Here is a 25597-nt window from a genome sequence, read left to right as displayed (position 1 = left end):
CCCCCCGGGGCTGCCGCAGTGGGGATACACGGGGGGTGACCCCAAACCTCGCTGCTGTCTCAAGCCGGGCCCCGCAAAAACCCGGCAGGGGTGAGCAGGCGGAGATGTCGCCTCGGGGTGGGGGGCGCCGGCCCAGCGCAGGGGTGGGGGAACATTCCCGAGCCCCCCTGAGCGCACGGGGGTCCCGCTGCCGGCTCCTTCCCAACCCAACCCTTCCCAAATCCATCCCCACCCCGGGCCCGCCCCTGGCCCCGCCCGGCTCCGGCTCCGGCTCCGGCGGCGCTCGGTGCGCGGCTCCCGGGGGTCCCGGCCCATGGCGGGGCGCTGAGCCCCCGGACCCCCACCATGCTCTGGGGGGGTCTCCTCCTGCTCTGCCTGCTCCGCGGGGCGCTGGGCGCAGGTAGGGGGCCGGGGGGTGGGCGAGATCCGGGGGGGACACGGGGATTTGGGGGTGGCAGGGGGGTCCCTGCGCTGCCCTGCCCCGGGGGTCTATCCGGGGGTCCCGGGGGGGGTCTGTGTACCCCCGTTCTGCTGTGTTTTAAGGGTGTCTCGGTGTCCCCCCCAGCCCGCAGGTGCGTGTCCCGCTGCTCCCCACACCCCACCCGCCCGTGGGGGTCCCGCCGTGCTCCCCCCGCCCTGCCCCGCATCTCCGCAGCCAAGGTGTGGGGTGCCCGGACCCCCCAGTCTGTGCTGGGATCGAGGTTGGGCTGTGTCCCCGCGGCTGGGGGTCCCCACGCAGGATTCCCCCACCCGTGGCACCCCATGGCGCTATCCTGGCTGGGGGCGCAGCCCAGGGGAGATTTGGGGGAGCCTTTTTTGGGGTGCTCTGGTCTCTGGGTCACCCCACACCCTAATCCTCACCCCCCCAGGGATGGCGAGTGTGACCCCCCAGCCCTGAGCCCCTCTCTGAGCGCCCCGCTCCCCCCTGCCTCAGTTTCCCCTGGCGGAGAGCCGGGCGCAGAACCCCGGGATAACCCCGCGAGCTCATTAGGCAGCAATTAGCAAATTAACTCCCCGGGGCTGCCGGCGGCCCCCCAATCCCAAGGGCGGGGGGAGCTGTGCGATGTCCCCGCTTGGGGACAGACGTCCCGCCCGTGTCGCTGCCCGTGGGCGAGCGCCCGCCGTCCGCACCGCCTCCGCCCGCGCCGCCAGAAACCTCCCGATTCTCCGCACAGTCGCTCCCAAATGGGTTTTTTCTCCTCCCCCCGCGTCCCCAGCCGTGTTTCCGCCCTCCGCTGCCTCCTCGGGGCTGGAGGGGGTGAGGGACGCGCGGTTTGGGGTCTTTGGGACCTGCCCCCGACCCTGTCCCATCTGACGGAGGGGACAGATGCTTGGGGACATCGAGGACGCCGGTGCGGCTTCCCCCTGGCTGGGGTGGCGCTGGGGAGGGCGGGGGGCTGCCGTTTGTGGGGGTTGTTCCCAGCTGTCCCCCCCTGGCCACTGTCACCACTGTCACCACTGTCACCGCTGTCACCGCTGTCACCGCTGTCACCGCTGTCACCTGTCCCTGCACCTGCAGCCACCCCGCATCTCCACCGCTGCGGTGATGAGGCTGAGCCCCTCAAACTCGTGTCACAGAGCCAGGAACGTTCCTTGGGGACAGGAGTGACCCCAGGGCTGCCCCGCGCCACTGAGCCCTCCCTGTGTCCCCTCCTCCATCCAGGACGTCCCCCCGGGAGCGATGGCCCGAGGGCTGGGGACACGTCCGAGGGGACCCGCATCAGCCAGGACCTGGTGGGCGGCAGCCTGGCCATCGACACGCTGCCGGCCAACGAGACCCGCATCGTGGTGAGCCTGACCTTGACCCCGAGCCCGCTCCGTGTCCCCTCCGTGTCCCCTCCGTGTCCCCTCCGTGTCCCCTCCGTGTCCCCGAGCTATTCCCAGCCTGGCTCCTGTTCGTGCCTGGGGCTGGAGCCACATCCCACGGGATAATCACAGCCCCGGGGCCGCCCCAGCCCTGCCCAGCTCCAGCCCAAACCCCAAGTCCCGGCTCCGCTCTGTGGGTGACACGTGGGGACAACGCCGCTGTCCCCCCTCGCGGTGTCCTGTCCTCACGTGTCACCGCCACGAGCCGCGATGTCCCCTCGTGGGACACCTCCCTCGGCTCTCCCAGCTCGCCTGTGCCTAATTAGCCGCCCTTAATTAGCTGGCGGTTATTTGTGGCGGGTCCCTGGGCGGCCGCGGGAGTTCCCTGCGCGCTCGGGCTGGGGGATGTGTGATGGTTTTTGGGTTTTGGTGACTTGTCCCCGGCGTGTTTTTTTGGTGCCACCAGGGGACAAAGTGGCTGTCCCCACTCCGCCCCAGCTCATCCTTCGGAGATGGAGAACAGCCACGAACCGGGAAAGTCCCAATGCGGAAATGTTTAAAAATAACCCCCAAAACCAGCCCCAAAACCGCCCGTGACCGTTTGGGGACGCCGAGGAACCGCAGGGAGGGTGTGATGGTGCTTGTGGTTCCCCGCAGGGAAAAACCAGCAATTTCCGGGGGGTTTGGGGATCTGCCAAAATTGTTTGGGGTCAGGGACAAGGTCACAGTCGCGTCTCACCCGATCCCATCTCTGGGGCTGCCAGCGCAGCGCCTGGAGGGATTTTTTTTTTTTCCCCCCTCTCTCTTCCCAAAATACCCCAAATTTGGGATGCGGAGAGGCACCTCCGACCAGAGGGTGAAGCTCGGCTCCTTCCCCGAGCTGTGCCCCGTTTATTCCGGTGTCCCCAACCCGTCCTCTCCAAATTCCTGCGGTAACCGGAGCCAGGTGAGGGGGCTGGAACATCCCGGTGAGTCAGCGATGAGCTCAGGGATCCGGCTCACGCTCCTTCCCCCGTGGAGAGCTTGGGGAAAGCACCGGGAGGACGAGAGGACGCGGGAGGTTTTGTCATTTGTCACCCAGCGGTGACAGTGGCCTGTCCCCTGCCACCCCTCGTGTGCACCGTGCCTCAGTTTCCCCACTGGGAAAAGAAAAAAAAAAAAAAAAAAAAAAAAGGGCTGGAATTCTCACGGGGAATTCCCATGTGGAATTCCGGCTGGAAGAGGCTGAGGAGGGCAGCGGCTCTCCCTGAACTTTGCTGGAACAGGAAAATCCACAAGTCACGGGATTTTTCTGACAGCGTTTTTTTTTGTTCCAGCCCTTCCGGGCACCGGGACTTGTGTGCAGGGAGCGGGGCTGGGACAGGGAATCAGAGCAGGGGGTTTGGGGGTCAGAGAGAGGGTCTGGGGGATCATTGAGAAATTTTGGGGCTCAGAGAGGGATTTTGGGGGATCATTGAGAAATTTGGGGGCTCAGATGGATTTTGGGGGCTCAGAGAGAAATTTTGGGGCTCAGAGAGGGATTTTTGGGGGGTCAGAGAGGGCTTTTGGGGAGTCAGAGGGGCTTTGGGGGATCAGAGGGAGTTTTGGGGATCAGATAAAGATTCTGAGGATCAGAGAGAAATTTTCGGGGTCGGAGAGGCGTTTTAGGGGGTGAGAGAGCGGTTCTGGGGGTCAGAGAGAAATTTTGGGGATGAGAGAGGGTGTTGGGGGAGTCGGAGAGGAGCTTTGGGGGATCAGAGCAAGTTTTGGGGGTCAGATGAGGGTTCTAGGAGCCAGGGAGGGTTTTGGGGATCAGAGAAGGGTTTTGGGGTCAGAAATGGGTTTTGGGGTCAGAAATGGGTTTTGGGGAATCAGACAAGGGTTCTGGGGGTCAGAGGGGTTTTGAGGGGTCAGAGATGGGTTCTGAAGGTAAGAGCGAGTTTTGGGGATCAGAGAAGGGTTGTGGGGGTCAGGAAAGGTCCTGGGGGTCAGGGAAGGGTTTTGGGATCAGAGAAGGGTCCTGGGGGTCAGGGAAGGGTTTTAGGGGTCAGAGAGGGGTCCTGGGGGTCAGGGAACGGTTTTAGGGGTCAGGGAGGGTTCTGGGGGTCAGGGAAGGGGTTTAGGGGTCAGGGAAGGGTTTTAGGGGTCAGGGAGGGGTCCTGGGGGTCAGGGAGGGTCCTGGGGGATCAGAGAAGGGTTGTGGGGGTCAGGAAGGGTCTGGGGGGTCAGGGCGGGTTCTGGGGGTCAGGGAGGGTTTTGGGGGTCAGGCAGGGTCCTGGGGGTCAGGGGAGGGTCCTGGGGGGTAGATAAGTGTCCGGGGGGTCAGGCAGGGTCCTGGGGGGTAGATAAGTGTCCTGGGGGTCAGGGAGGGTCCTGGGGGTCAGAGAGGGTCCTGGGAGGGTCAGGGAGGGTCCGGGGGGCCCCAGGGGCAGCAGCAGACATGTGGCAGATGGGGACGAGCGCACAGTGGCCGTGTGCCCGGCGCTGGCCCGCAGCATGGCCACAGCGATGTCCCGAGGAAAATCAAGACTCTTCCCGTCCCAGCCCCGTGCCGGGGTGTGAACCGGCCGCCCCTGACAGGAGATGGCTCCCAGCTGTCCGTCTGTCTGTCTGTCCATCCGTCAGGACAGCCACATCCCGCCCTGGGGGTGGCCGCTGTCCCTCGGCAGGTCCCAAAGTTGTCACCAGGGACAGGGGGCTCAGAGGGTCTGGGGGTGCTGCTGGTGGCTCGGGGGGGACACTCGGGGTCCGTCTCTGGGTGACAAGGAAGCGGTGGCTGTTCCCTCACGGAGCCAGGCCCTGCTCCACGCTCCGGGGGTGTCACCCTGGAGCACATCCCGATCCCTGCTCCCCCCATCCTCAGCCCCGCCCGCCCCGAGCTGCTCCTGCCAAGGTTCATCATTTCCTCCGGCCTTGTTTGCTTGGCCTGGAGTGGTCAGTTCAGCCGGGCCTGCCAGCCCCTGGCGCTGGAGCGGGGTTGTTCTTTCCCTGGAATTGTTCCTTCCCTGGAATTGGAATTGTTCCTTCCCTGGGGTAGGATTGTTCCTTCCCTGGAATTGGGATTGTTCCCTTTCTGGAATTGGGATTGTTCATTCCTGGGGTGGGATTGTGCTTTCCGTGGAGGGATTGTTCCTTCCCTGGAGGAATTATTCCTTTTCCCTGGAGTGGGATTCCTTCCCTGGGGGTGAGATTGTTCCTTCCCTGGAATTGGGATTGTTCCTTCCGTGGAGGAATTGTTCCTTTTCTGGAGTGGGATTGGTCCTTCTCTGGGATAGGATTGTTCCTTCTCTGGAACTGGGATTGTTCCTTCTCTGGAGTAGGATTGTGCTTTCTGTGGAGGGATTATTCCTTCCCTGGAGGAATTATTTCTTTTCCCTGGAGTAGGATTGTTCCCGCTCTGGAATTGGGATTGTTCCCTCCCTGGAGTGGGACTATTTCCCAGGAATGCTGCCTGTGCTGTGCCCAGGTCTCTCATGAGTCATGGGCTCTGTCAGCCCGGCCTCTGTGCCCTCAGCATCCCCTGGGATTCCCTGCACCTTTCCCAGCAGCTCAGCATCACCCCGCTGCCTCTGCTGGCCTTTTCCAGGCTGGATTCATCCCAGATTTATCCAGAATTTATCCTGGGTAAATCCCAGATTTATCCCGGGTTTATCCAGGATTTATCCCAGGTTTATCCCAGATTTATCCCGGGTTTATCTCTGCTCTGTGCCAGGAGCACATCCCGGCTGCCCGTCCCTGTCGCGATTGGACACGAAATAAAGGTGTTGGCTGCAGTCAGGAGGCAGCAGAACTCAAAAGATTTATTTACAATTTGTTCAGCCCTTTTATAACACTCTGTGCTAAAAATCACATTATTGGTCAATAGAACTGACACCTCTGCCATTGGCTGAGGAACAGAAATAGGAAATGACTCCTGTTGTCATGGGAGAGGAACATTCCAAGGTCAGTCCCCCTGGCGTGGGTCCTGTTGGAATTAGAGATGATCCTGTGGAGAAAAGGGTCCAGAGATGGGTCTGCTCTTCCTTGGGGACACTGGATGTCTGGTGACACTTGTGGCCCCTTTTTATCTCGGTGGAAATGGTTTGGCTCCTCCTCCCCGGGTGGAGCATCTCACAGTGGGATGATGTCATGTGTGATGTGATTGGTTAATCCTGATGGCCCATGAACAGGAGATAAGGAACTCTGGGATGATGTAATGTGTGATGTCATTGGTGAGTTTTAATGGCCCATGAACAGGAGATAAGGAACTCTGGGATGATGTCATGTGTGATGTCACTGTGACCCCTGATGGCCCATGAACAGGAGATAAGGAACTCTGGGATGATGTCATGTGTGATGTCACTGTGACCCCTGATGGCCCATGAACAGGAGATAAGGAACTCTGGGATGATGTCATGTGTGATGTCATAGGTGAGCCCTGATGGCCCATTAACAGGAGATAAGGAACTCTGGGATGATGTCATGTGTGATGTCATAGGTGAGCCCTGATGGCCCATTAACAGGAGATAAGGAACTCTGGGATGATGTCATGTGTGATGTGATTGGTTAATCCTGATGGCCCATTAACAGGAGATAAGGAACTCTGGGATGATGTCATGTGTGATGTCACTGTGACCCCTGATGGCCCATTAACAGGAGATAAGGAACAGTGGGATGATGTCATTGGTGACCCCTAATGGGGATATCCCCGGGAGGGTGACAGAGATAAGAAACTGCCCCACCCAGATTTAACAGCCGCCTGTTATCAGAGAGGCCGCCCCCTCCTGGAGTTACAACAGATAAAGGACAAACTCCTCCCGTTTCCACAGGCGGAACAGAATAAACTTTTTATGGTGACAAAACCCAAGACACACCCCTGTGGCTGCAGGAGGACAGTCACAGCTGTCACTGTCCCCGTGTCCCCTCCCTGTGGCTGCAGGAGGACAGTCACAGCTGTCACTGTCCCCGTGTCCCCTCCCTGTGGCTGCAGGAGGACAATCACAGCTGTCACTGTGCCGTGTCCCCTCCCCGTGGCTGCAGGAGGACAATCACAGCTGTCACTGTGCCGTGTCCCCTCCCCGTGGCTGCAGGAGGACAATCACAGCTGTCACTGTCCCGTGTCCCCTCCCTGTGGCTGCAGGAGGACAATCACAGCTGTCACTGTCCCGTGTCCCCTCCCTGTGGCTGCAGGAGGACAGTCACAGCTGTCACTGTCCCGTGTCCCCTCCCTGTGGCTGCAGGAGGACAATCACAGCTGTCACTGTCCCGTGTCCCCTCCCTGTGGCTGCAGGAGGACAGTCACAGCTGTCACTGTCCCCGTGTCCCCTCCCTGTGGCTGCAGGAGGACAATCACAGCTGTCACTGTCCCCGTGTCCCCTCCCTGTGGCTGCAGGAGGACAATCACAGCTATTACGTGTCGCGGGTGTTCGGCCCGGGCGAGGCGCAGCGCCGTGGGCTCTGGGTGGACATGGCAGCGGCCAACAGGAGCCAAGTGAAGATCCACGGGATCCTGTCCAACACGCACAGGCAGGCCTCGGTGAGCCCCGGGCTGTCCCCGTGTCCCTGTGCCCAGCAGGGGTGCCCTGCTGGGGCCCCCGTGGGAGGATTGGGAAGTTTCGGGGTTTGGGAAGAGTTTGGGGCCGCCTCTGCTCACTGCAGGGGTGAAGGAAGGTGTAGGATCCCTGTGAGATCCCAGTGCCATTCCCTGTGCCATCCCCATCCATCTCCCATCCCTTTCCCATCTCTCTCCCATCCCCTCCCTCTCCCATCTCCTTTATCATCTCCCCATCCTTCTTCCATCTCTCTCTCATCCCATCCCATCCCATCCCATCCCATCCCATCCCATCCCATCCCATCCCATCCCATCCCATCCCATCCCATCCCATCCCATCCCATCCCATCCCACCCCTCCCCACATTCCCAGCTGTTTATTCCCGAGGGCTGAGCTCTGTTCTCACCCCTCCCTGTCCCTCAGAGGATTGTCCTGTCCTTCGACTTCCCCTTCTACGGCCACCCCCTGCGACAGGTCACCATCGCCACGGGCGGTGAGCGGGGACACGGGACAGGGTGGGATGGGACGGATAGGGTGGGATGGGATGGGATGGGATGGGATGGATGGGGTGGGATGGGGTGGGATGGATGGGGTGGATGGGATGGGATGGGATGGGATGGATGGGATGGGATGGGATGGGATGGGATGGGATGGGATGGATGGGATGGGATGGGATGGATGGGATGGGATGGGATGGATGGAGTGGGATGGGATGGGATGAGTGGGATGGGATAGGATGGGGTGGGATGGATGGGGTGGGACAGGATGGGATAGGATGGGGTCCATGGGATGGATGGGAAGGACGGGACTGGATGGGATGGGACAGACAGGACAGGATGGGATGTGGGGCTGGACATGGCTCTGATGCTGCCCCTAACCTCACCCCACATCCCTGACCCCCAGCGAGCTCCGGGAATGGGGTACAGCCCTTCCAGCTCCTCCCTGCACCCCAAATCCCCTCGGGGAGTCCCGGGCTGCTGCTCCCTCTGTTCCTGCAGGGACTGGGGGGACACGGGGGGCGGTCACAGAGCCTCGCAGGAAATCCAGAGGGGAAAAAACCGGGATGGGTGAGGCAGGACAGGGTGGGAAGGAGGAGCCTGAGCTCTTCCATCCTCTGCCCCCTCAGGTTTTATCTTCGTGGGGGACTTCATCCACCGCATGCTGACGGCCACTCAGTACATCGCTCCCCTCATGGCCAACTTCAACCCCAGCTACTCGCGGAACTCCACCGTGCAGTACCTGGACAACGGTGAGTCCGCCTCTGCTCACCCCCTCTGCTCCTTCCTCCTGGGAAAACACAGTTTCGCTCGCTTAGAAAAGCTTTATAAATTTGATTAAAAAAAAAAATTAAAAATAGTTTAGGAGACAGAAAAGCAAAAGTGTCTCGGCCGAGGGTGCCTCACCAGAAAGGCACACTCACTCCTTCAAAATCCTTGTTTGTAAGGATTGACCTTTTCCATTTGCACCTTTTCAAACATTCTTTGGAGTCCAGATGTCCTTTTGGTTTTTGGCTCCTCTTCCTTCGAAACTCCCCCCATTGTACCAAATTAGCCCTTTATTAGATAAAGTCCTCGTTGGCTCCTGGTGGTTTTTCTGATACCAGAAGATCAACGAATTTTTTCTTGTCGCTTTTGTTTCACCCCTGTCTCGATCTTTATCGATTTCGGGAATGTAGAAGGATTTTCTCTCTATATATCTTCTGGTTTGGTCGGTTTAGATATTACAAAGAGAAAAATAAAAAGTAGTATTTTTATTATTAACACTATGTTACATCCATCACTTTTCTAAACTCTAGTAATGAAACAAAACACAGTACAATTATACATACATTCATTTTAATATTTGGGAAAAACTAAAACTTAAGGCATCATTTCCCCCCTTTAGAGGCTTGACGAGGCCTTTTCCTTGTCCAGTGCCATTTAAATATCTAATAATCTACTAATAAATATCTACCAATAACAGGAATTCAATAACAAATAAATATCTAACGCTAATAAAGGCGTCTCTGGAGGTGGTGAGGGTGAGGCGGAGGCTCCTGGGCAGGAGAGGAGGGGTCAGGCTGGTGAGACGAGGGGCAGGGGACAGGGCAGGACTCCGAGAGTGGCTCTGGTCACCCGCAGGGACGGTGTTTGTGGTGCAGTGGGACCAGGTTTACCTGCAGGGCAAGGAGGACGTGGGCAGCTTCACCTTCCAGGCCGCCCTGCACCGCAGCGGGAGGATCGTCTTCGGCTACAAGGAGGTGAGAGATGGGGCAGCACCCCTGTGCCACCCCTGTGCCACCCCTGTGCCACCCGTGTCATCCTTCTGTCCCCTGTGCCACCCCTGTGCCATCCTGTCCCCTGTGCCACCCCTGTGCCACCGCTGTGCCACCCCTGTGCCATCCTTCTGTCCCCTGTGCCACCCCTGTGCCATCCTTCTGTCCCCTGTGCCATCCCTGTGCCGCCCCTGTGCCACCCCTGTGCCATCCTTCTGTCCCCTGTGCCGCCCCTGTGCCACCCCTGTGCCATCCTTCTGTCCCCTGTGCCACCCCTGTGCCACCCCTCCAGGGATGTCCAGTCGCCCTTGGGTGTCCCTGTGGGGTCCTGGGATGGGGGTTGGACATTCCTGGAGGAGCGGGACTGGGATCTGTCCCGGGATCTGTCCCGGGCTCTGTCCCCGGTTCCTGTCCCCGGTCCCGGTTCCTGTCCCCGGTCCCGGGCTCTGTCCCTGGTCCCGGGCTGTGTCCCCTGTCCCGGGCTCTGTCCCCGGTCCCGGGCTGTGTCCCGGGCTCTGTCCCCGGTCCCGGGCTGTGTCCCCTGTCCCAGGCTGTGTCCCCGGTCCCGGGCTGTGTCCTCGGTCCCGGGCTCTGTCCCGTGTCCCGGGCTGTGTCCCCGGTCCCGGGCTGTGTCCCGGGCTCTGTCCCGGGCTGTGTCCCCGGTCCCGGGCTGTGTCCCCGGTTCCTGTCCCCTGTCCCAGGCTGTGTCCCCGGTCCCGGGCTGTGTCCCCGGTCCCGGGCTCTGTCCCACCGTCTGTCCCGGCGCAGATCCCGGTGCCGGTGCTGCAGATCAGCGCCAGCCAACACCCCGTCAAGGCCGGGCTCTCGGACGCCTTCATGGTCCTCAACCCTTCCCCCGACGTGCCCGGTGAGTCCCGGAGGGGCTGATCCCACAGGAGAGGGGCTGATCCCATAGGAGAGGGGCTGATCCCATAGGAGAGGGGCTGATCCCATAGAGAGAAGGGCTGATCCCATAGGAGAGGGCTGATCCCACAGGAGAGGGGTGATCCCACACGGAGAGGGGCTGATCCCACACGGAGAGGGGCAGGATCCTCGTCTTAGGGATTTTTCAGGATGTGAGGATGCATGCCTTTTTTGGGATGCCTTTCTGGGTTCCCATTTTTGAGATCCCATTTCTGGGTTGCCTTTCTGGGATTCCTTTTTGGGATGGAGAGGAGCGGAGGATGCTCGCCCTCCTCATCCTCGCGGGAGGGAAGGAGGACTCGGGTTTCCCCGATGTCTGGGCGGTGTCACCGTCCTGAACGGGGACAGAGCCCGGGGTGGAGGGGACACTGTCCTGAACGGCATCATGGAACGGTTCGGGTTGGAAGGGGCCTCAAAGGCCCCAGTGCCACCCCTGCCATGGCAGGGCCACCTCCACTGTCCATGGTCACCTCCCACTGTCCAGGGTCACCTCCCAGTGTCCAGGGTCACCTCCCAGTGTCCCTGTCCAGGGTCACCTCCCACTGTCCCTGGGCACAGTCACCTCCAAGTGTCCCTGGGCACAGTCACCTCCCAGTGTCCATGGGCACCTCCCAGTGTCCAGGGTCACCTCCCACTGTCCAGGGTCACCTCCCACTGTCCCTAGGCACGGTCACCTCCTGCTGTCCATGGTCACTTCCCACTGTCCTGGGCATCTCCCGCTGTCCATGAGCAGGGTCACTTCCCACTGTCCATGGTCACCTCCCAGTGTCCCCAACATGGCCTGAGGCACTTCCAGGTGGCCCTGGCACCCCTGAGCACCCCCCGAACCCCACCCCTGGGGCCACCTTTTCCTCCCAGCCCCGAGGGGGCCGGGCCCTTGCCCAGGGTGGGGCTGAGCCCTCTCTGAAGCCGGGGCTGGGTTCCAGAGTCCCGCCGCAGGACCATCTACGAGTACCACCGCGTGGAGCTGGACACCGGCAGGATCAGCAGCCTGTCGGCCGTGGAGTTCACCCCGCTGCCCAGTGAGTCCCTCGGCGCCTTCCTCACCCAAAAGTGTCCCCACAAACCACGGCAGCCCCCCGGGTTCCAGCCCAGTGGGGCAGGGTGCTGGGAGGGTGGTGGTGCACATCTCCTGGGGGCTGAGCTGGAGCAGAGACTGGGCAGAGCTGAGAATGGAGATTCATTGAAAGGCTTTTAGGGTTCACCTTGGGCAGGACAAGAGCCTGGCCAGGGCTACACCCAAGGTGGGCACAAAACGGGCACAAAAGGAACCAAAAATGGGCCCAAAGTGGTCACAAAATGCACCAAAGTGGTCACAAAATAGACCCAAAGTGGTCCCAAAATGAACCAAAAATGGACCCAAAACGGACCCAAAGTGGTCACAAAATGGACAAACAGTCACAAGGCCTCACACTTTTTAAAGTTTTGGTCCAGAACCTGAAATACAGGAAAGCTCAAACTTAAGGCATCACTGGGGTTTGGGGTCTGTGGGGTCATGGAGGGAGGGGGTGCTGTCAGCAGGGACAGCTCAGCCCCACCCTGGGGTCCCCAGGGGACAGCTCAGCCCCACCCTGGGGTCCCCAGGGGACAGCTCAGCCTGTCCTGAGGTCCCCAGCTGTCCCTGAACCTCTCCCCCCTCCAGCCCTGCCCGGATGGATCCGGGATGATCTCAGCATCACCCTGAGCTGGCCCAAATCCCAAACCCCTCGTGTTTGCTCAGGCCTGAGCCAAGAGAAATCCCAAACCCGCCGTGTTTGCCAGCCCAGCCCGGGCTGGAGCCCAGGAGCAGCTGAGAAAGGCAGGATCTGCAGGAAATTCCCTCTTCCCTCTGCTCAGAGGTGTCCAGAACGGGACAAGGACGGTGCTGGCAGGCCATAAATAACCATTCTTCAAGAACTCTCTTTTTTATTTTTTTTTTTTTTCTGTTGGAGGCTGGGGATTTGGTTTTTTCGCTGGTTTTCAGCTCAGGGAGGTTTGGGGCTGTGTCTGCAGAGGAGTCACAGAGAACCAGCCCCTGATGTTCCTCCTGTGGGGTTCAGTTTTTAGGCTTTTTTAGTTTTATTTTTTGGGTCAGAAGGGGGGGATTTAAGGTCTGCCGGAGAGGAGAGGAGAGGAGAGGAGAGGAGAGGAGAGGAGAGGAGAGGAGAGGAGAGGAGGAGAGGAGAGGAGAGGAGAGGAGAGGAGAGGAGAGGAGAGGAGAGGAGAGGAGAGGAGAGGAGAGGAGAGGAGAGGAGAGGAGAGGAGAGGAGAGGAGAGGAGAGGAGGAGGACCTGGACCAGGGGAGCTGTTCCAGGTGTCCCAGGTGGCATGGGGACACTGCTGCCCTCCACCAGGACACTCTACCCCAGCAATGTCACAGCACTGACCCACTCTGGGCTCTGCCATTCAGGGCCTGGTTAAAACTCCTCCTTTCCTTGAATTTTTTGCCATCCAAGCCTTTCCTGGCTGCCTTTTCCAACCAAATGTTGGTGCTGTGTGAGCAGCAGAGTCCCTGGGGGGTTCAGCTCCTTCCCCCCAAGGATAAAAACAAGAAATAGCCAAAATTCCTGGCTGCATTTTTGTCACTCTAGCACACGGAAATGAACAACACTCACACACAGTCAGGGTTAAAGAGGGAAGTTTATTTTTTGACCTCGATTTGGATGGATTTTGGACAGTGACCAGGGGTTGGCCACTGAGGGTGACGCCTCTCCAAGCACACTGCCCAAACCAGGAGCCCATCAATTGTCCTTCCTCAGGAGAGGAACGCCAACATCACTTTGTGGACTTGGAAAGTCCGTGAGAAACTCAACCAAGGCTGGAAAAGGTCAGGGGGAGACGTTGGGATTCCCAGCGAAAGGAAACGGGGAGATCCAAGGGCCCAAAGCTCTGGGAAGGAGCTGCCCCCTCATTTTCCGTCGGGTTGGGTTGGACACTCGGGGCGTGGTGCTGCCCCAAGCTCCCTGCAGATGTTTCCAGATGTTTCCAGCTGTTGGCAGATGTTGGCAGCTGCCCGGAGCCGCTCCCCTCTCTGTTTTGCAGCCTGCCTGCAGCACCAGAGCTGTGAGATGTGCGTGAGCTCCGAGCTGACCTTCAACTGCAGCTGGTGCCACGTCCTGCAGAGGTGAGCCCTGCCCCTGGTTCATTTGTCTTATTTATTATAAATGGGTTTTTATTATTTTTAGCTTTAGAAATAGTATATGTTTTAATATTTTAATAGCCAAGAACAATATTGTAGTATATATATAAAATATATAGGTATACATATTGTTGTAATGTATAATGTATATTATAGATATTTAGATATAATATGTAGGATATGTATAAAATATTATATATAATATATATGAAATAGATAATATATATATTTATATTATATACAGAATATACTATGTTATATATAGAAAATATATATTTATAAATATATAGTATATATAATTTTATTAATATATTATATAAATATAGAGTACTAATATTGATATATTATACTAATATTAGCATATTATATTACAATATAATATAGTATATCAATATATTAACATTAGGGTATTGTATCTATATTAATATATTATATCAATATTTTATTGATCGATATAACAAAATATGTAATATGTATTTGATATATATTTATAAATACAGATGTGATTTTAAAATATATATTTATATTTAATAGATTTTAAATATATATTATATGTACAATATATATTACATTATATAGATAAAATAGAATAACATTATTTAATAATAATATATTTTAATACTTTAATATTAATATTAAAATATTATAGTTATCTCTTATTTATATATCATAGTACATATTTTTATTTTTTTATAAAACCACTTTTAATTATTTTATTTTTAAATTTAATATCATTAATTCTATTGTTTCCCCCTTTTCTGCTGTTGTTTTTGGGGGGCTGCCCTTGGCCCCTCGGTCCCGGTGAAGCCGTGAGCTGATCTCCGGTTCCAAACCATCCCAAGGCGGCATCTCCCGGGATTTTTTTCATCCTGGGCCCTGAGGCAGGACTCAGATTTTTGTCAGCGACCTTAAAAATGGAGACAAACTTCTCCTGGCTTTGGTCATTGGGAGGGCAGGACAGGGAGGTGACACCCTGGGGACACTCCGCTGTGTGGGACAGGGGTGGGGAGCGGAATTTCCTGATATTTTTATTTTTTAGAGGGTGACTGTTGGGTTTGGGGCTGTCCCCGCTCTCCTGAGGGATTTTTTAATGAGATGGAGCTGGAGGGTTGATTGAGAGCTGGTGGCAGGGGAGGGGACCCTGTGACACACATCCTCCACCCTTGGGGACACCTCCCGGCCCCTGAGCCACCCCAAAGTGACACCGAGTGCCCCCGAGGTGAGGAGGTGACATTTGGCGGTGACAGTGGCTGCGTGGGGTGGTGACATTGTCCCTCTGGTGAGCCCAGGGGTGGCTTTGGGGACAAACCCGGCGCCTGGTGGCTTTGATGGGTCTGGTTTGGGCTGAGCCTTGTTCAGACCCTTCCCTGGGCTGGGAAATGGCCTTGGATCAGATCATGGATTCGTGGAATGGTTGGGGTTGGAAAGGGACCTTAAATCCCCTCCAGTGGCACCAGGGCAGGGCAGGGCCACCTCCCGCTGTCCCTGGGCCACCTCCCGCTGTCCCTGGGCCACGTCCCTCTGTCCCTGCGGGCTCCACCTGGCCTGGGACACTGCCAGGGATCCAGGGACACTGCCAGGGACACTGCCAGGATCCAGGGACACTGCCAGGGACACTGCCAGGGACACTGCCAGGGACACTGCCAGGGACACTGCCAGGATCCAGGGACACTGCCAGGGATCCAGGGACACCTCCAGGGACACTGCCAGGATCCAGGGACACCTCCAGGGACAGCCACAGCTTCTCTGGAGAACCTTTGGTTCTCTCAAGTATCTCCTTATATCCCTTTATTCCCTTGGGATATCTCTTTATTCCCTTTAGGTAATCCTTTATTAATTACAAACCCTTCATTAATTATAAACCTGTAATTTATTATTTAGATATCCCTTTTTTCCCTTTAGGTGACCCTTTATTCCCTTGGGATATCCCTTTAGTTAACCCTCTATTATTTATAAACACTTTATTAATTATAAACCCATTATTTATTATTTAGATAACCCTTTGGATATCCCTTTATTCCCTTGGGATATCCCTTTTATTCCCTTGGGATATCACTTTTATTCTCTTTAGGTAACCCTTTATTATTTATTAACCCTTTATTAATTATAAACCTGTTATTTATTATTTAGATATCCCTTTATATATCTTTATTCCCTTTATCATTTATAAAATACTTATTTATTATACACCCATTATTTATTACTTAGATATCCCTTTCGATATCCCTTTATTCCCTTGGGAAATCCCTTTATTCCCTTTAGGTGACCCTTTATTAATTATAAATCGTTCATTAATTATAAACCCGTAATTTATTATTTAGATATCCCTTTGGATATCCCTTTTTTTTTCCCTTTAGGTGAGAAAATCTTGGAAATTCCCTTTCCAAACCCTGTTTGTCCAAATATTCCCACCCAGGGTGAGATTTGGGATTTTTTTTGGGAACTGAGGAATTACAGATGGATAATTCGAGAAGTATTATTTATGGTTAGATTTATTTTGTGCTTATTTATATGTGGTATTTTTATTTTGATGGTTTGAGGTATGATGAGTTTATTGAGTTAGGATAAATTTGTGGGGTTTTTTTGTGGGTGTGTTATTAATTGAAGTTTATTTTTGATCCTTTTATTTTGGCAGGTTTGATTTATTTGTTTATTGGGGTTTTTTATTAGTTTTATTTCTGGGCACGTGGGTATTTATATGGTGGAATTTTACAGGCAGCTTTTTTATTTGGTAATTTTTCTTACTTTTTACAAGTTTAAATTGTTTTAGTTTTTTTACTTTGCTAATTAGGATTTTTTTCCTACTTTTAAAATTATTTTTATAGAGCATTGGTCACTATTTATGAATTCATATAGAGGTAGAGCTTTGGTTACTTTTTTTAAATTAATATTTAGGGTTAATTGAATGGTTTTGAGTTTAATAAGTTGGTTAAATTTATTTTTTCTTCTATCAGTTTGTGCAGTTTGTTGTGTGGGACTTCATATGGCTGGGCTTTACTTTTGTTTTCACTTGATTTTCCTTTTGTTTTTACTTTTGTTTTATTTTCACTTTATTTTTTACTTTTGTTTTATTTTCCCTTGATTTTACTTTTGTTTTTACTTTTGTTTTCTTTTCACTTTTTTCTAACTTTTGTTTTATTTTCCCTTGATTTTACTTTTGGTGGGGTTTTTTTGGGTTCTTTTTTGTTTTCTTTTGTTTTGTTTTTAACTTTTATTTTCTATTTCATAAGCAGCAAGAACTCTTTTTAAACAGAGAGTAACGTGGTGGGTTTTTTTGGGATGTGTCATTTGTTTTAGGGGGGGTTTTTTAGGTTTTGTTTTAGGGGGATTAGGTTTTGGTTTAGGTTTTAGGGTGGTTTCTTTAGGTTTTATTTTAGGTTTTAGGGTGGATTTTTTTAGGTTTTATTTTAGGTTTTAGGGTGTTTTTTTAGGTTTAGTTTTAGGTTGTTTTTTTTTTTTAGGTTTTGTTTTATGTTTTAGGGGGGGTTAGGTTTAGTTTTAGGAGTTTTTTTAGGTTTTAGGATGGGGTTTTTTAGGTTTAGTTTTAGGTTTTAGGTTGTTTTTTTTTTTTGTTTTTTTTTTTTTTTTTTTTTTTTTTTACGTTTTGTTTTATGTTTTAGGGGGTTTTTTTGAGGTTTAGTTTTAGATTTTAGGGTTTCTTTTGTTTTTAATCCACCCTCCCTGCCCGGCCCTGGATAATTCCACTTTTCCCTTCTCCCCAGGTGCTCCAGTGGCTTTGACCGGCACCGGGAGGAGTGGCTGAGCCACGGCTGTGGCCAGGTGAGCCCAGAAATTCCCAACCCCTTGGGATTTCCCTTGGATCCCTTTGGATATCCTTTGGGATTTCCTTTTGTTCCTTTGGGATTTTCTTTTGTTCCTTTGGGATTTCCTTTTGTTCCTTTGGGATTTCCCTTTGCTGCCTTTAGATACTCTTTTAATCCCCTTGGATTTCCATTTGTTCTCTTTAGATATTCCTTGGGATTTCCCTTGGATCCCTTTGGATATCCTTTGGGATTTCCCTTGGGGCCCTTGAGATTTCCTTGTGTTCCCTTTAGATATCCCTTGGGATTTATCTTTATTCCTTTTAGATATCCCTTGGGATTTATCTTTATTCCCTTTAGATATCCCTTAGGATTTCCCTTGGATCTCTTGGGATTTCCCTTTGTCCCCTTTGGATTTCCCTGTGTTCCCTTTCGATATCCTTTGGGATTTCCCTTTGGATATCCATGGGGATTTCCCTTGGGATTTCCCTTTATTCCCTTTAGGTATTCCTTTATTCCCTTTGGGTTTCTCTTTCTTTCCCCTAGATAACCTTTGGGATAACCCTTTGTTCCATTTAGATAAACCTTGGGATTTCTCTTGGGATTTCTCTTTGTTCCCTATAGATAACCCTTGGGATTTCCCTTTAGATATCCCTTTATTCCCTTTGGATATCCTTTAAAAATCCCTTCAGATACTCCTTTATTCCCTTAAATATCTCCTTATATCCCTTTATTCCCTTTAGATCACCCTTTGGATTTCCTTTATTCCCTTGGGATAACCCTTTGGATTTCCTTTATTCCCTTTAGATAACCCTTGGGATTTCCCTTTAGATATCCCTTTATTCCCTTTGGATATCCCTCTTTTTTTTTTTTTTTTTTTTTTTTTTTTTTTTTTTTTTTTTTTTTTTTTTTTTTCCCCCTTTAGATAACTCTTTATTCCCTTTAGATACCCCCTTAAGATATTCTTTTATTTCCTTAAATACTTCCTTATATCCCTTCATTCCCTTGGGATATCCCATTATTCCCTTGGGATATCTATTAATTCCCTTTATTTCTTTTCAAAATCCCTTTATTCCTTTTCAATATCCGTTTATTCCCTTGGGATATCCCATTATTCCCTTGGGTTATCTCTTTATTCCCTTTAGGTGACCCTTTATTCCTTTTCAATATCCCTTTATTTCCTTGGGATATCTCTTTATTCCCTTTATTTCCTTTCGAAATCCCTTTATTCCCTTGGGATGCCCCTTCCCCTCTCTCTTTATTCCCATTTTTTTCCTTTTTTCCCGGTATTCCTCCTCCTCCTGGAGCGTGACTCTTACTCACTGCAGGCAGGAAGGGACGAGCTCCGTTTGTGTCCCTGGGAGCAAAATTCTCCCGCAGCTCACGAGGATTGACCAAACATCTGCTTCTGCTTTGGCCTTGGCTCTTTTTAATTTTTTTTCCATTTCTTCTTCTTTTTTTAAATTTTGTTTTGTTTTGTTTTGTTTTGTTTGTGTTTTTTGTTGTGTTTTGGTTTCTTTGCTTCGATTTTGATCCAGGTTTTTTTTTTCTTTTTATCTTTTTTGGGGGTTTTGTTGTTTGGGGATTTTTTATATATATTTTTTTTGGGGTGGGTTTTTTTCTGGTTTAGTTTGTGGGAGTTTTTTTGTTTGTTTTTTAGAGGGATTTTTTTTCTGTGTGTGTATTTTTTTAATGATTTTATTCTATTTTCCTACTGAAAACTCAGCTTTATTTCCTCTTAACCGCAGAAACAGGAAATATCCCCATGGTTAATAAGAAATACATTAATATTCCTATGGATATTAAGGATATTCTGGATATTTCCCTCTTATGGAGGCAAAAAAAACGGCTCCAAATTCTCCTTTTTTTTTTCCTTTCTTCCCTCAGTCGGATGAAAAGACCTGCGAGGATTTAGCGGAAGGTGGCCGCTACTCGGCGTCCCCGGGCGGCTCCGTGTCACCTCCCTCGGTGTCACCTCCCTCGGTGTCACCGCCGGCCCAGGATGTCACCGATGTCGCCGATGTCACCTCCCCCACGGCCTCGCTCTTCCTCGACAGCCTCACCACCGAAGGTGGGTCACCTCCAGCCCCAGGGGATGTCACTGAGCCCTGGACAGGTGACACCTCATCACTGAGCCCTTGGACAGGTGACACTGAGCCCTGGGACAGGTGACCCTGAGCCCTGAGCCCTGGACAGGTGACACTGAGCCCTGGGACAGGTGACACCCCATCAGTGAGCCCTGGACAGGTGACACTGAGCCCTGAGCCCTGGGACAGGTGACACTGAGCCCTGGACAGGTGACACTGAGCCCTGGGACAGGTGACACCCCATCAGTGAGCCCTGGACAGGTGACACTGAGCCCTGGACAGATGACACTGAGCCCTGGACAGGTGGCACTGGGCTGGGATTTCTCTGGGTTTGGGATGTCACTGGGTTGGGGTGTCACTGGGTTTGGGATTTCTCTGGGTTCAGGATTTCTCTGGGTTTGGGATTTCCCTGGACTCAGGATTTCCCTGGGCTCAGGATTTCTCTGGGTTCAGGATTTCACTGAAGTATGGTTTCTCTGGGCTCAGGATTTCTCTGGATTTGGGATTTCTCTGGATTTGTGATTTCTCTGGGTTCAGGATTTCGCTAAAGTCCGGTTTCTCTGGGCTCGGGATTTCTCTGGATTTGGGATTTCTCTGGGCTCGAGATTCCTCTGGATTTGGGATTTCTATGAGCTGGGATTTCTCTGGGTTCAGGATTTCACTAAAGCCCGGTTTCTCTGGGCTCGGGATTTCTCTGGATTTGGGATTTCCCTGGGCTCAGGATTTCTCTGGGTTCAGGATTTCACTGAAGTATGGTTTCTCTGGGCGCGGGATTTCTCTGGATTTGGGATTTCTCTGGGTTTGGGATTTCTCCGGGTTCAGGATTTCTCTGAGCTCAGGATTTCCCTGGTGGCTCAAGGCTCCCAGTCCTCCCAGCCTGGAATTCCCTCTCGGGAATGCTGCTCCACAAAAATCTTCCCTGGAGACCGCCCCAAATCCCAAAACTCCCAAATCCTATTAACTCGGGGCCGGCTGTGCCCATCCTGGCGCAGGTAGCGCCGCAATTTGCCTGCTTAATCGTCCCTAACGCGACGTGCTAATTAGGATAAATAGAAATGGCATTAATAATTGTCCTTCAGCGCCCGGGTGGGGGCACGGAGCTCCTGGCGGGGCTGGCTTTGGAAGGAGCAGTTAAAGGGAAGAGCTGGAGGGTTGGAACTCCACCAGGAGGGTTGTTTTCCAGCCCGTCTCTCCAGTTCTTGGAAATAAAAAAAAAAAAGGAAAAATAAAAAAAAAAAAGAAGAAGAAGGAAGGAGAGGTTCTGTGTGCCACAGCCGGGCGTGGAGTTAATTTGTGATCTTGGAAGGGAGCGGACGGCAGCTGCAGCGGGAGGAGAGCGGGAGAGCGGCAGAGGGGCAGCTGCACCAAAGAGGGGAGTGGTCCTCAGTGTCCTCTTCAGCCAGCCCAGATCCCTGGATTTGTGTCCTCTTCAGCCAGCCCAGATCCCTGGATTTGTGTCCTCTTCAGCCAGCCCAGATCCCTGGATCTGTGTCTTTTCCAACCAGCCCAGATCCCTGGATCTGCGTCTTTTCCAACCAGCCCAGATCCCTGGATCCACATCCTTCCCTCCATCCCAGCCTCTCTGAGAATTCCATCCCAGCCTCTCCTCACCCTCACAGGGAGGAATTCCTTCCCGAAATTGCCCTCCTGAGCCCATTTCTCCATCTGCCATACCACCATCTGTAAAGTTCTGGGATCCCAGAAGGATTTGGGTTGGGAGGGACCTCGGAGACCTCAAGGGATCCCCCCTTCCTGGATGTCCTTCATCACCATCCCAGATCCTGGATCCGTGTCCTTCATCACCATCCCAGACCCTGGATCCGTGTCCTCCCCAGATCCAGCCCTGTTTTTTGGATCCACATCCTGCTCAGCCCTTCCAGCTCCCTGGATCTGCTCCTGGAGCTCTGGAGCACAGCCTGACTCAGCGCCACGTGCTGCTGCTGCAGCTGGAGCAGGGGGAGCCGAGCCCTGGGAATTCGGGATCGGGATCTGGGAGCCGAGCCAATCTCCAGGGATTCAGGATCAGGATTCAGGAGCTGAGCCAAGCCCTGGGAATTCAGGATTGTGATTTGGGAGCTGAGCCAAGCCCTGGGAATTCAGGATCAGGATTTGGGAGCCGAGCCAATCTCCAGGAATTCGGGATTGAGATTCAGGAGCTGAGCCAAGCCCTGGGAATTCAGGATTGTGATTTGGGAGCTGAGCCGAACCCTGGGAATTCAGGATTGTGATTTGGGAGCTGAGCCAAGCCCTGGGAATTCAGGATTGTGATTTGGAGGCCAGGCCCTGGGAATTCTGGATCACGATTTGGAGGCCAATCCAAGCCCTGGGAATTCTGGATCAGAATTCCACCTCCATCTCATGTGGAGCCTGTTGAGAGATGAACCTTGTCTGGTAGATCCTGGTGATTCCAGAACAAGCCAAGGAATGGAAGTGAATTTTGAGCATCCCACGGATTTATTTGGGATGTGCTGGCTGCAGATTCCGTGGGCTGAATGTGGACATCCAGTTCTGGATCCAAACTCCCATTGGGAACTGGGAGTGACCCTTTCCCTTTCCGGGGATTTCTGTGCTCCAGGTGCCACCTCAGTGAAGGAAAACCTCTGCTCTGTGCCTGAGGTGTTCTAGTTTTCTGGAATTCTTTTCCCAGGGGATTTTCTGTAAACAGGAGAAATATTTTTGGAAACTGTAATTTTGTTATTGATTCCTTTCCCTGGGAAGGACTTCTTGCTGTCTGACCAATGGGAGTGAAGAGGTTTTGCCTTTGTGTCACCAATCCAATTGGTCTCTGTGTGAAATGGTACAAAAGGGAGACACATCCCAAAAATCAGAGCCATTTTCAGCCTCCTGGATCTCGGAGTCTGGGTCGTTGTGGTGTAAAACAGCATCAACACCCCCCTCACTCTCCAGGGTTTTCCAGGTTCCTCCTTTCCCACAGAGGTTTAAAACTGCCCCAAGATCCTGTCCCAGGGGGAAGGAATTGGCTGGGAAGCACAGAGAATTCCTGATTTATTGTTTTTTCCCGTGTTTTCTCCTTTCAGACGACACGAAGCTCAACCAGTTTGCGGGAGGAGAAGGTAAGGCCTTCATCCCTCTCCCTCAGAATTCCCTGGATTTGGGATTCCAGAGCTCTGCGTGGGCTGTGGGGAGATCAACCTGCAATCCCTGCTCTCCTCACCCTGATCAGTGCAATTCCAGCCAGGGAAAATATTCTGGGAATATATTGGGAATATTCTGTTTTATCCTGACATTGTTGGTCCACTTTTCCCACTCACTCCTGCCCACTCCAGGGATTTTCTCCTTCCATGTAATTCCAATTATTTGCAATATTTTTATGGACACAAAGCTCTTTTTCTTTTGCGTTTCTCTAACTGGGACATAAAGAAAAAAAAAAAAAGGACGTAAAATCCAACTGTAAATAATCCTTTGCCCAGCTCTGCCTTTTCCCTCCTTTTTCCCGGGAATCTTGGCTCAGCCCCAGTTTTTCCATCAGCTGCTGGTGAGCTCCTGGTGCTCCTCTAAATCTTTCAATCCAAAACGAGTTTAAACGACCTCCAAAAATTAAAAATAATTTTTTAAAAATAATTTAAAAAACCCTTCTTTGCTTCAACTAACTAAATTAACTAAAAACAAACAAAAATTTCCGAAAAATTTCTTTACTTCAACCAACTAAACTAATTAAAAACAACAACAACAAAGAAATCTCAGAAAAAAACCCAAAATTCTCTTTAGGAGGGACTTCTTGATGTCCCTCTGCTCTGACCAATGTGAGTGAAGAGGTTTTTTGCCTTTGTTTCACCAATGGAATTGGTCTCTGTGAAACAGCATAAAAAAAGAAACATATACCAAAAATAAAAAATAATTTTCAGCCTCCTGAATCTCAGGTCTGTGTCGTTGTGGGGTAAACCAACGCTGTAGTGGTTTGAAAGCAAAACCAGTGAGAAACTCCAAGTCAGAAATACAACTGAATAGGAAGAAGAAAAAAAAAATTAAAATAAAATAAATGGAATGACAAAAAAAACCTGACAGAGTCAGAATCCAACCTGTCACCCTGTTGGTCGAGGTGTTGGGGACAGTCCAGGGTCAGCTCCCTGGAGTAGGTCCTGTTGGAATTAGAGATGATCCTGTGGAGAAAAGGGTCCAGAGATGGGTCTGCTCTTCCTTGGGGACACTGGATGTCTGGTGACGCTTGTGGCCCCTTTTTATTTGGGTGGAAATGGTTTGGCTCCTCCTCCCTGGGTGGAGCATCTCACAGTGGGATGATGTAATGTGTGATGTGATTGGTGAACGCCAATGGCCCATTAACAGGAGATAAGGAACTCTGGGATGATGTAATGTGTGATGTGATTGGTTAATCCTGATGGCCCATTAACAGGAGATAAGGAGCAGTGGGATGATGTCATGTGTGATGTCATTGGTGAGTTTTAATGGCCCATTAACAGGAGATAAAGAACAGTGGGATGATGTCATGTGTGATGTCACTGTGACCCCTGATGGCCCATGAACAGGAGATAAGGAGCAGTGGGATGATGTCATGTGTGATGTCATTGGTGGGCCTTGATGGCCCATTAACAGGAGATAAGGAACAGTGGGATGATGTCATGTGTGATGTCACTGTGACCCCTGATGGCCCATGAACAGGAGATATCCCCGGGAGGGTGACAGAGATAAGAAACTGCCCCACCCAGATTTAACAGCCGCCTGTTATCAGAGAGGCCGCCCCCTCCTGGAGTTACAACAGATAAAGGACAAACTCCTCCCGTTTCAACAGACGGAACAGAATAAACTTTTTATGGTGACAAAACCCAAGACAAGCACCAAGAACACAAAACAATTAAATTAATTTTACAATTAATGAACAATTAAAAATGCAAATATTGATAAAATGACCCCAAACCTCCCCTGTTTTGCAGGCCCAGGCAGCAGCCTCCCCTCGCGGGGCTCCCCCATCCCCACGGGCACTGTGGTGACCATCGTGGTGGCCGTGCTGCTGCTGGCCGGCCTCATCCTGGCCGGGATCTACATCAGCGTCCACCCCACGTCTGCCGCCGCCCTCTTCTTCATCGAGGTGAGTCAGGAGCTCGGCCTGCCCGGGAAATCGGCCCCTGCTCCCATTTTCCTGGATTCATGTCCTTCCCTCCATCCCAGATTTCTGGATCTGTGTCCTTCCCAGCCAGTCCGGTTCTGTGGATCCACGTTGTTCTCAGCCATCCCAGATCTCTGGATCCGTGTTCTTCCCTCCATCCCAGCCTCCCTGGGAATTCCCTCCCAGCTCCTCCCCACCCTCACAGGGAGGAATTCCTTCCCGAAATTCCTCTCCTGAGCCCATTTCTCCATCTGCCATACCACCATCTGTGAAGTTCTGGGATCTCAGAAGGATTTGGGTTGGGAGGGACCTCGGAGACCTCAAGGGATCCCCCCTCCTTGGATCCGTGTCCTTCATCACCATCCCAGATCCTGGATCCATGTCCTTCCCACCATCCCAGATCCTGGATCTGTGTCCTTCATCACCATCCCAAATCCCTGGGTCCATGTCCTTCCTTCTATCTCAGATCCGTGTCCTTCCCACCATCTTGGACCTCTGTATCCATGTCCTTCATCAGCATTCCAAATCCCAGATCCGTGTCCTCCCCTCCATCCCAGACCCTGTATCCATGTCCTCCCCTCCATGCCAGTTCTGACCCGTCCCTTCCCCACGCTGACGTTCCCGTGTTCCCGTGTTCCCGTTCCCGTCCCCAGCGCCGCCGGCACCGTTGGCCCGCCATGGAATTCCGGCACCGCCGCGGCCGCGCCCCGTACGCCGAGGTGGAGGCGGCCAGCCAGGAGAAGGAGGGGTTTGTGGAGGCTGAGCAGTGCTGAGAGCTCCTCCCGGGATCCCAGGAATCCACAGCAATCTCCAGGAATCCGCAGGACTTCCAGGAATCCACAGGAAACCGAGGAATCCTCCAGAAATCCTCCAGGAAGCTCAAGGAGTCTCCAAGGAATCCCCAAAGAATCCACAGAAATCCTCCAGGAATCTTAAGGAGTCTCCAAGGAATTTCCAAAGAATCGCCAGGAATCTCCAAGGAATCTCCAGGAATTCCCCAGGAATCCACAGGAATTCACAAGAATCTCAAGGAATTTCCAAGGAATCCCCCAGGA

At 52.4% G+C, this 25597-nt stretch overlaps 1 protein-coding gene across 1 annotated transcript; it reads left to right on the top strand.

The window, feature by feature from the left end:
• The first annotated feature begins 289 nt into the window (after window positions 1–289).
• Window positions 290–25323, top strand: PLXDC1 (plexin domain containing 1). The gene is made up of 14 exons (XM_066336958.1): window positions 290–400; window positions 1664–1788; window positions 7157–7300; window positions 7739–7808; window positions 8442–8564; window positions 9436–9554; window positions 10338–10437; window positions 11420–11515; window positions 13515–13596; window positions 17334–17391; window positions 19260–19443; window positions 22498–22533; window positions 24370–24524; window positions 25196–25323. The coding sequence occupies exons 1-14, from the start codon at window positions 346–348 to the stop codon at window positions 25313–25315; spliced, it is 1467 nt and encodes a 488-aa protein (XP_066193055.1). The 5' UTR covers window positions 290–345; the 3' UTR covers window positions 25316–25323.
• The last annotated feature ends 274 nt before the right edge of the window (window positions 25324–25597 follow it).

The sequence above is a fragment of the Sylvia atricapilla genome, chromosome 27, assembly GCF_009819655.1.
Source record: "Sylvia atricapilla isolate bSylAtr1 chromosome 27, bSylAtr1.pri, whole genome shotgun sequence".
Classification (NCBI taxonomy): Eukaryota; Metazoa; Chordata; class Aves; order Passeriformes; family Sylviidae; genus Sylvia; species Sylvia atricapilla.
This window is presented reverse-complemented; position numbering and strand designations above follow the sequence as displayed.

Bases quoted from the DNA above. Each gene is read 5' to 3' on its own strand.
- PLXDC1 (XM_066336958.1), top strand. From the start codon at position 346: ATGCTCTGGGGGGGTCTCCTCCTGCTCTGCCTGCTCCGCGGGGCGCTG. The intron at 7,301-7,738 runs GTGAGCCCCGGG...CCTGTCCCTCAG, and splicing joins ACACGCACAGGCAGGCCTCG to AGGATTGTCCTGTCCTTCGA. The intron at 7,809-8,441 runs GTGAGCGGGGAC...CTGCCCCCTCAG, and splicing joins GGTCACCATCGCCACGGGCG to GTTTTATCTTCGTGGGGGAC.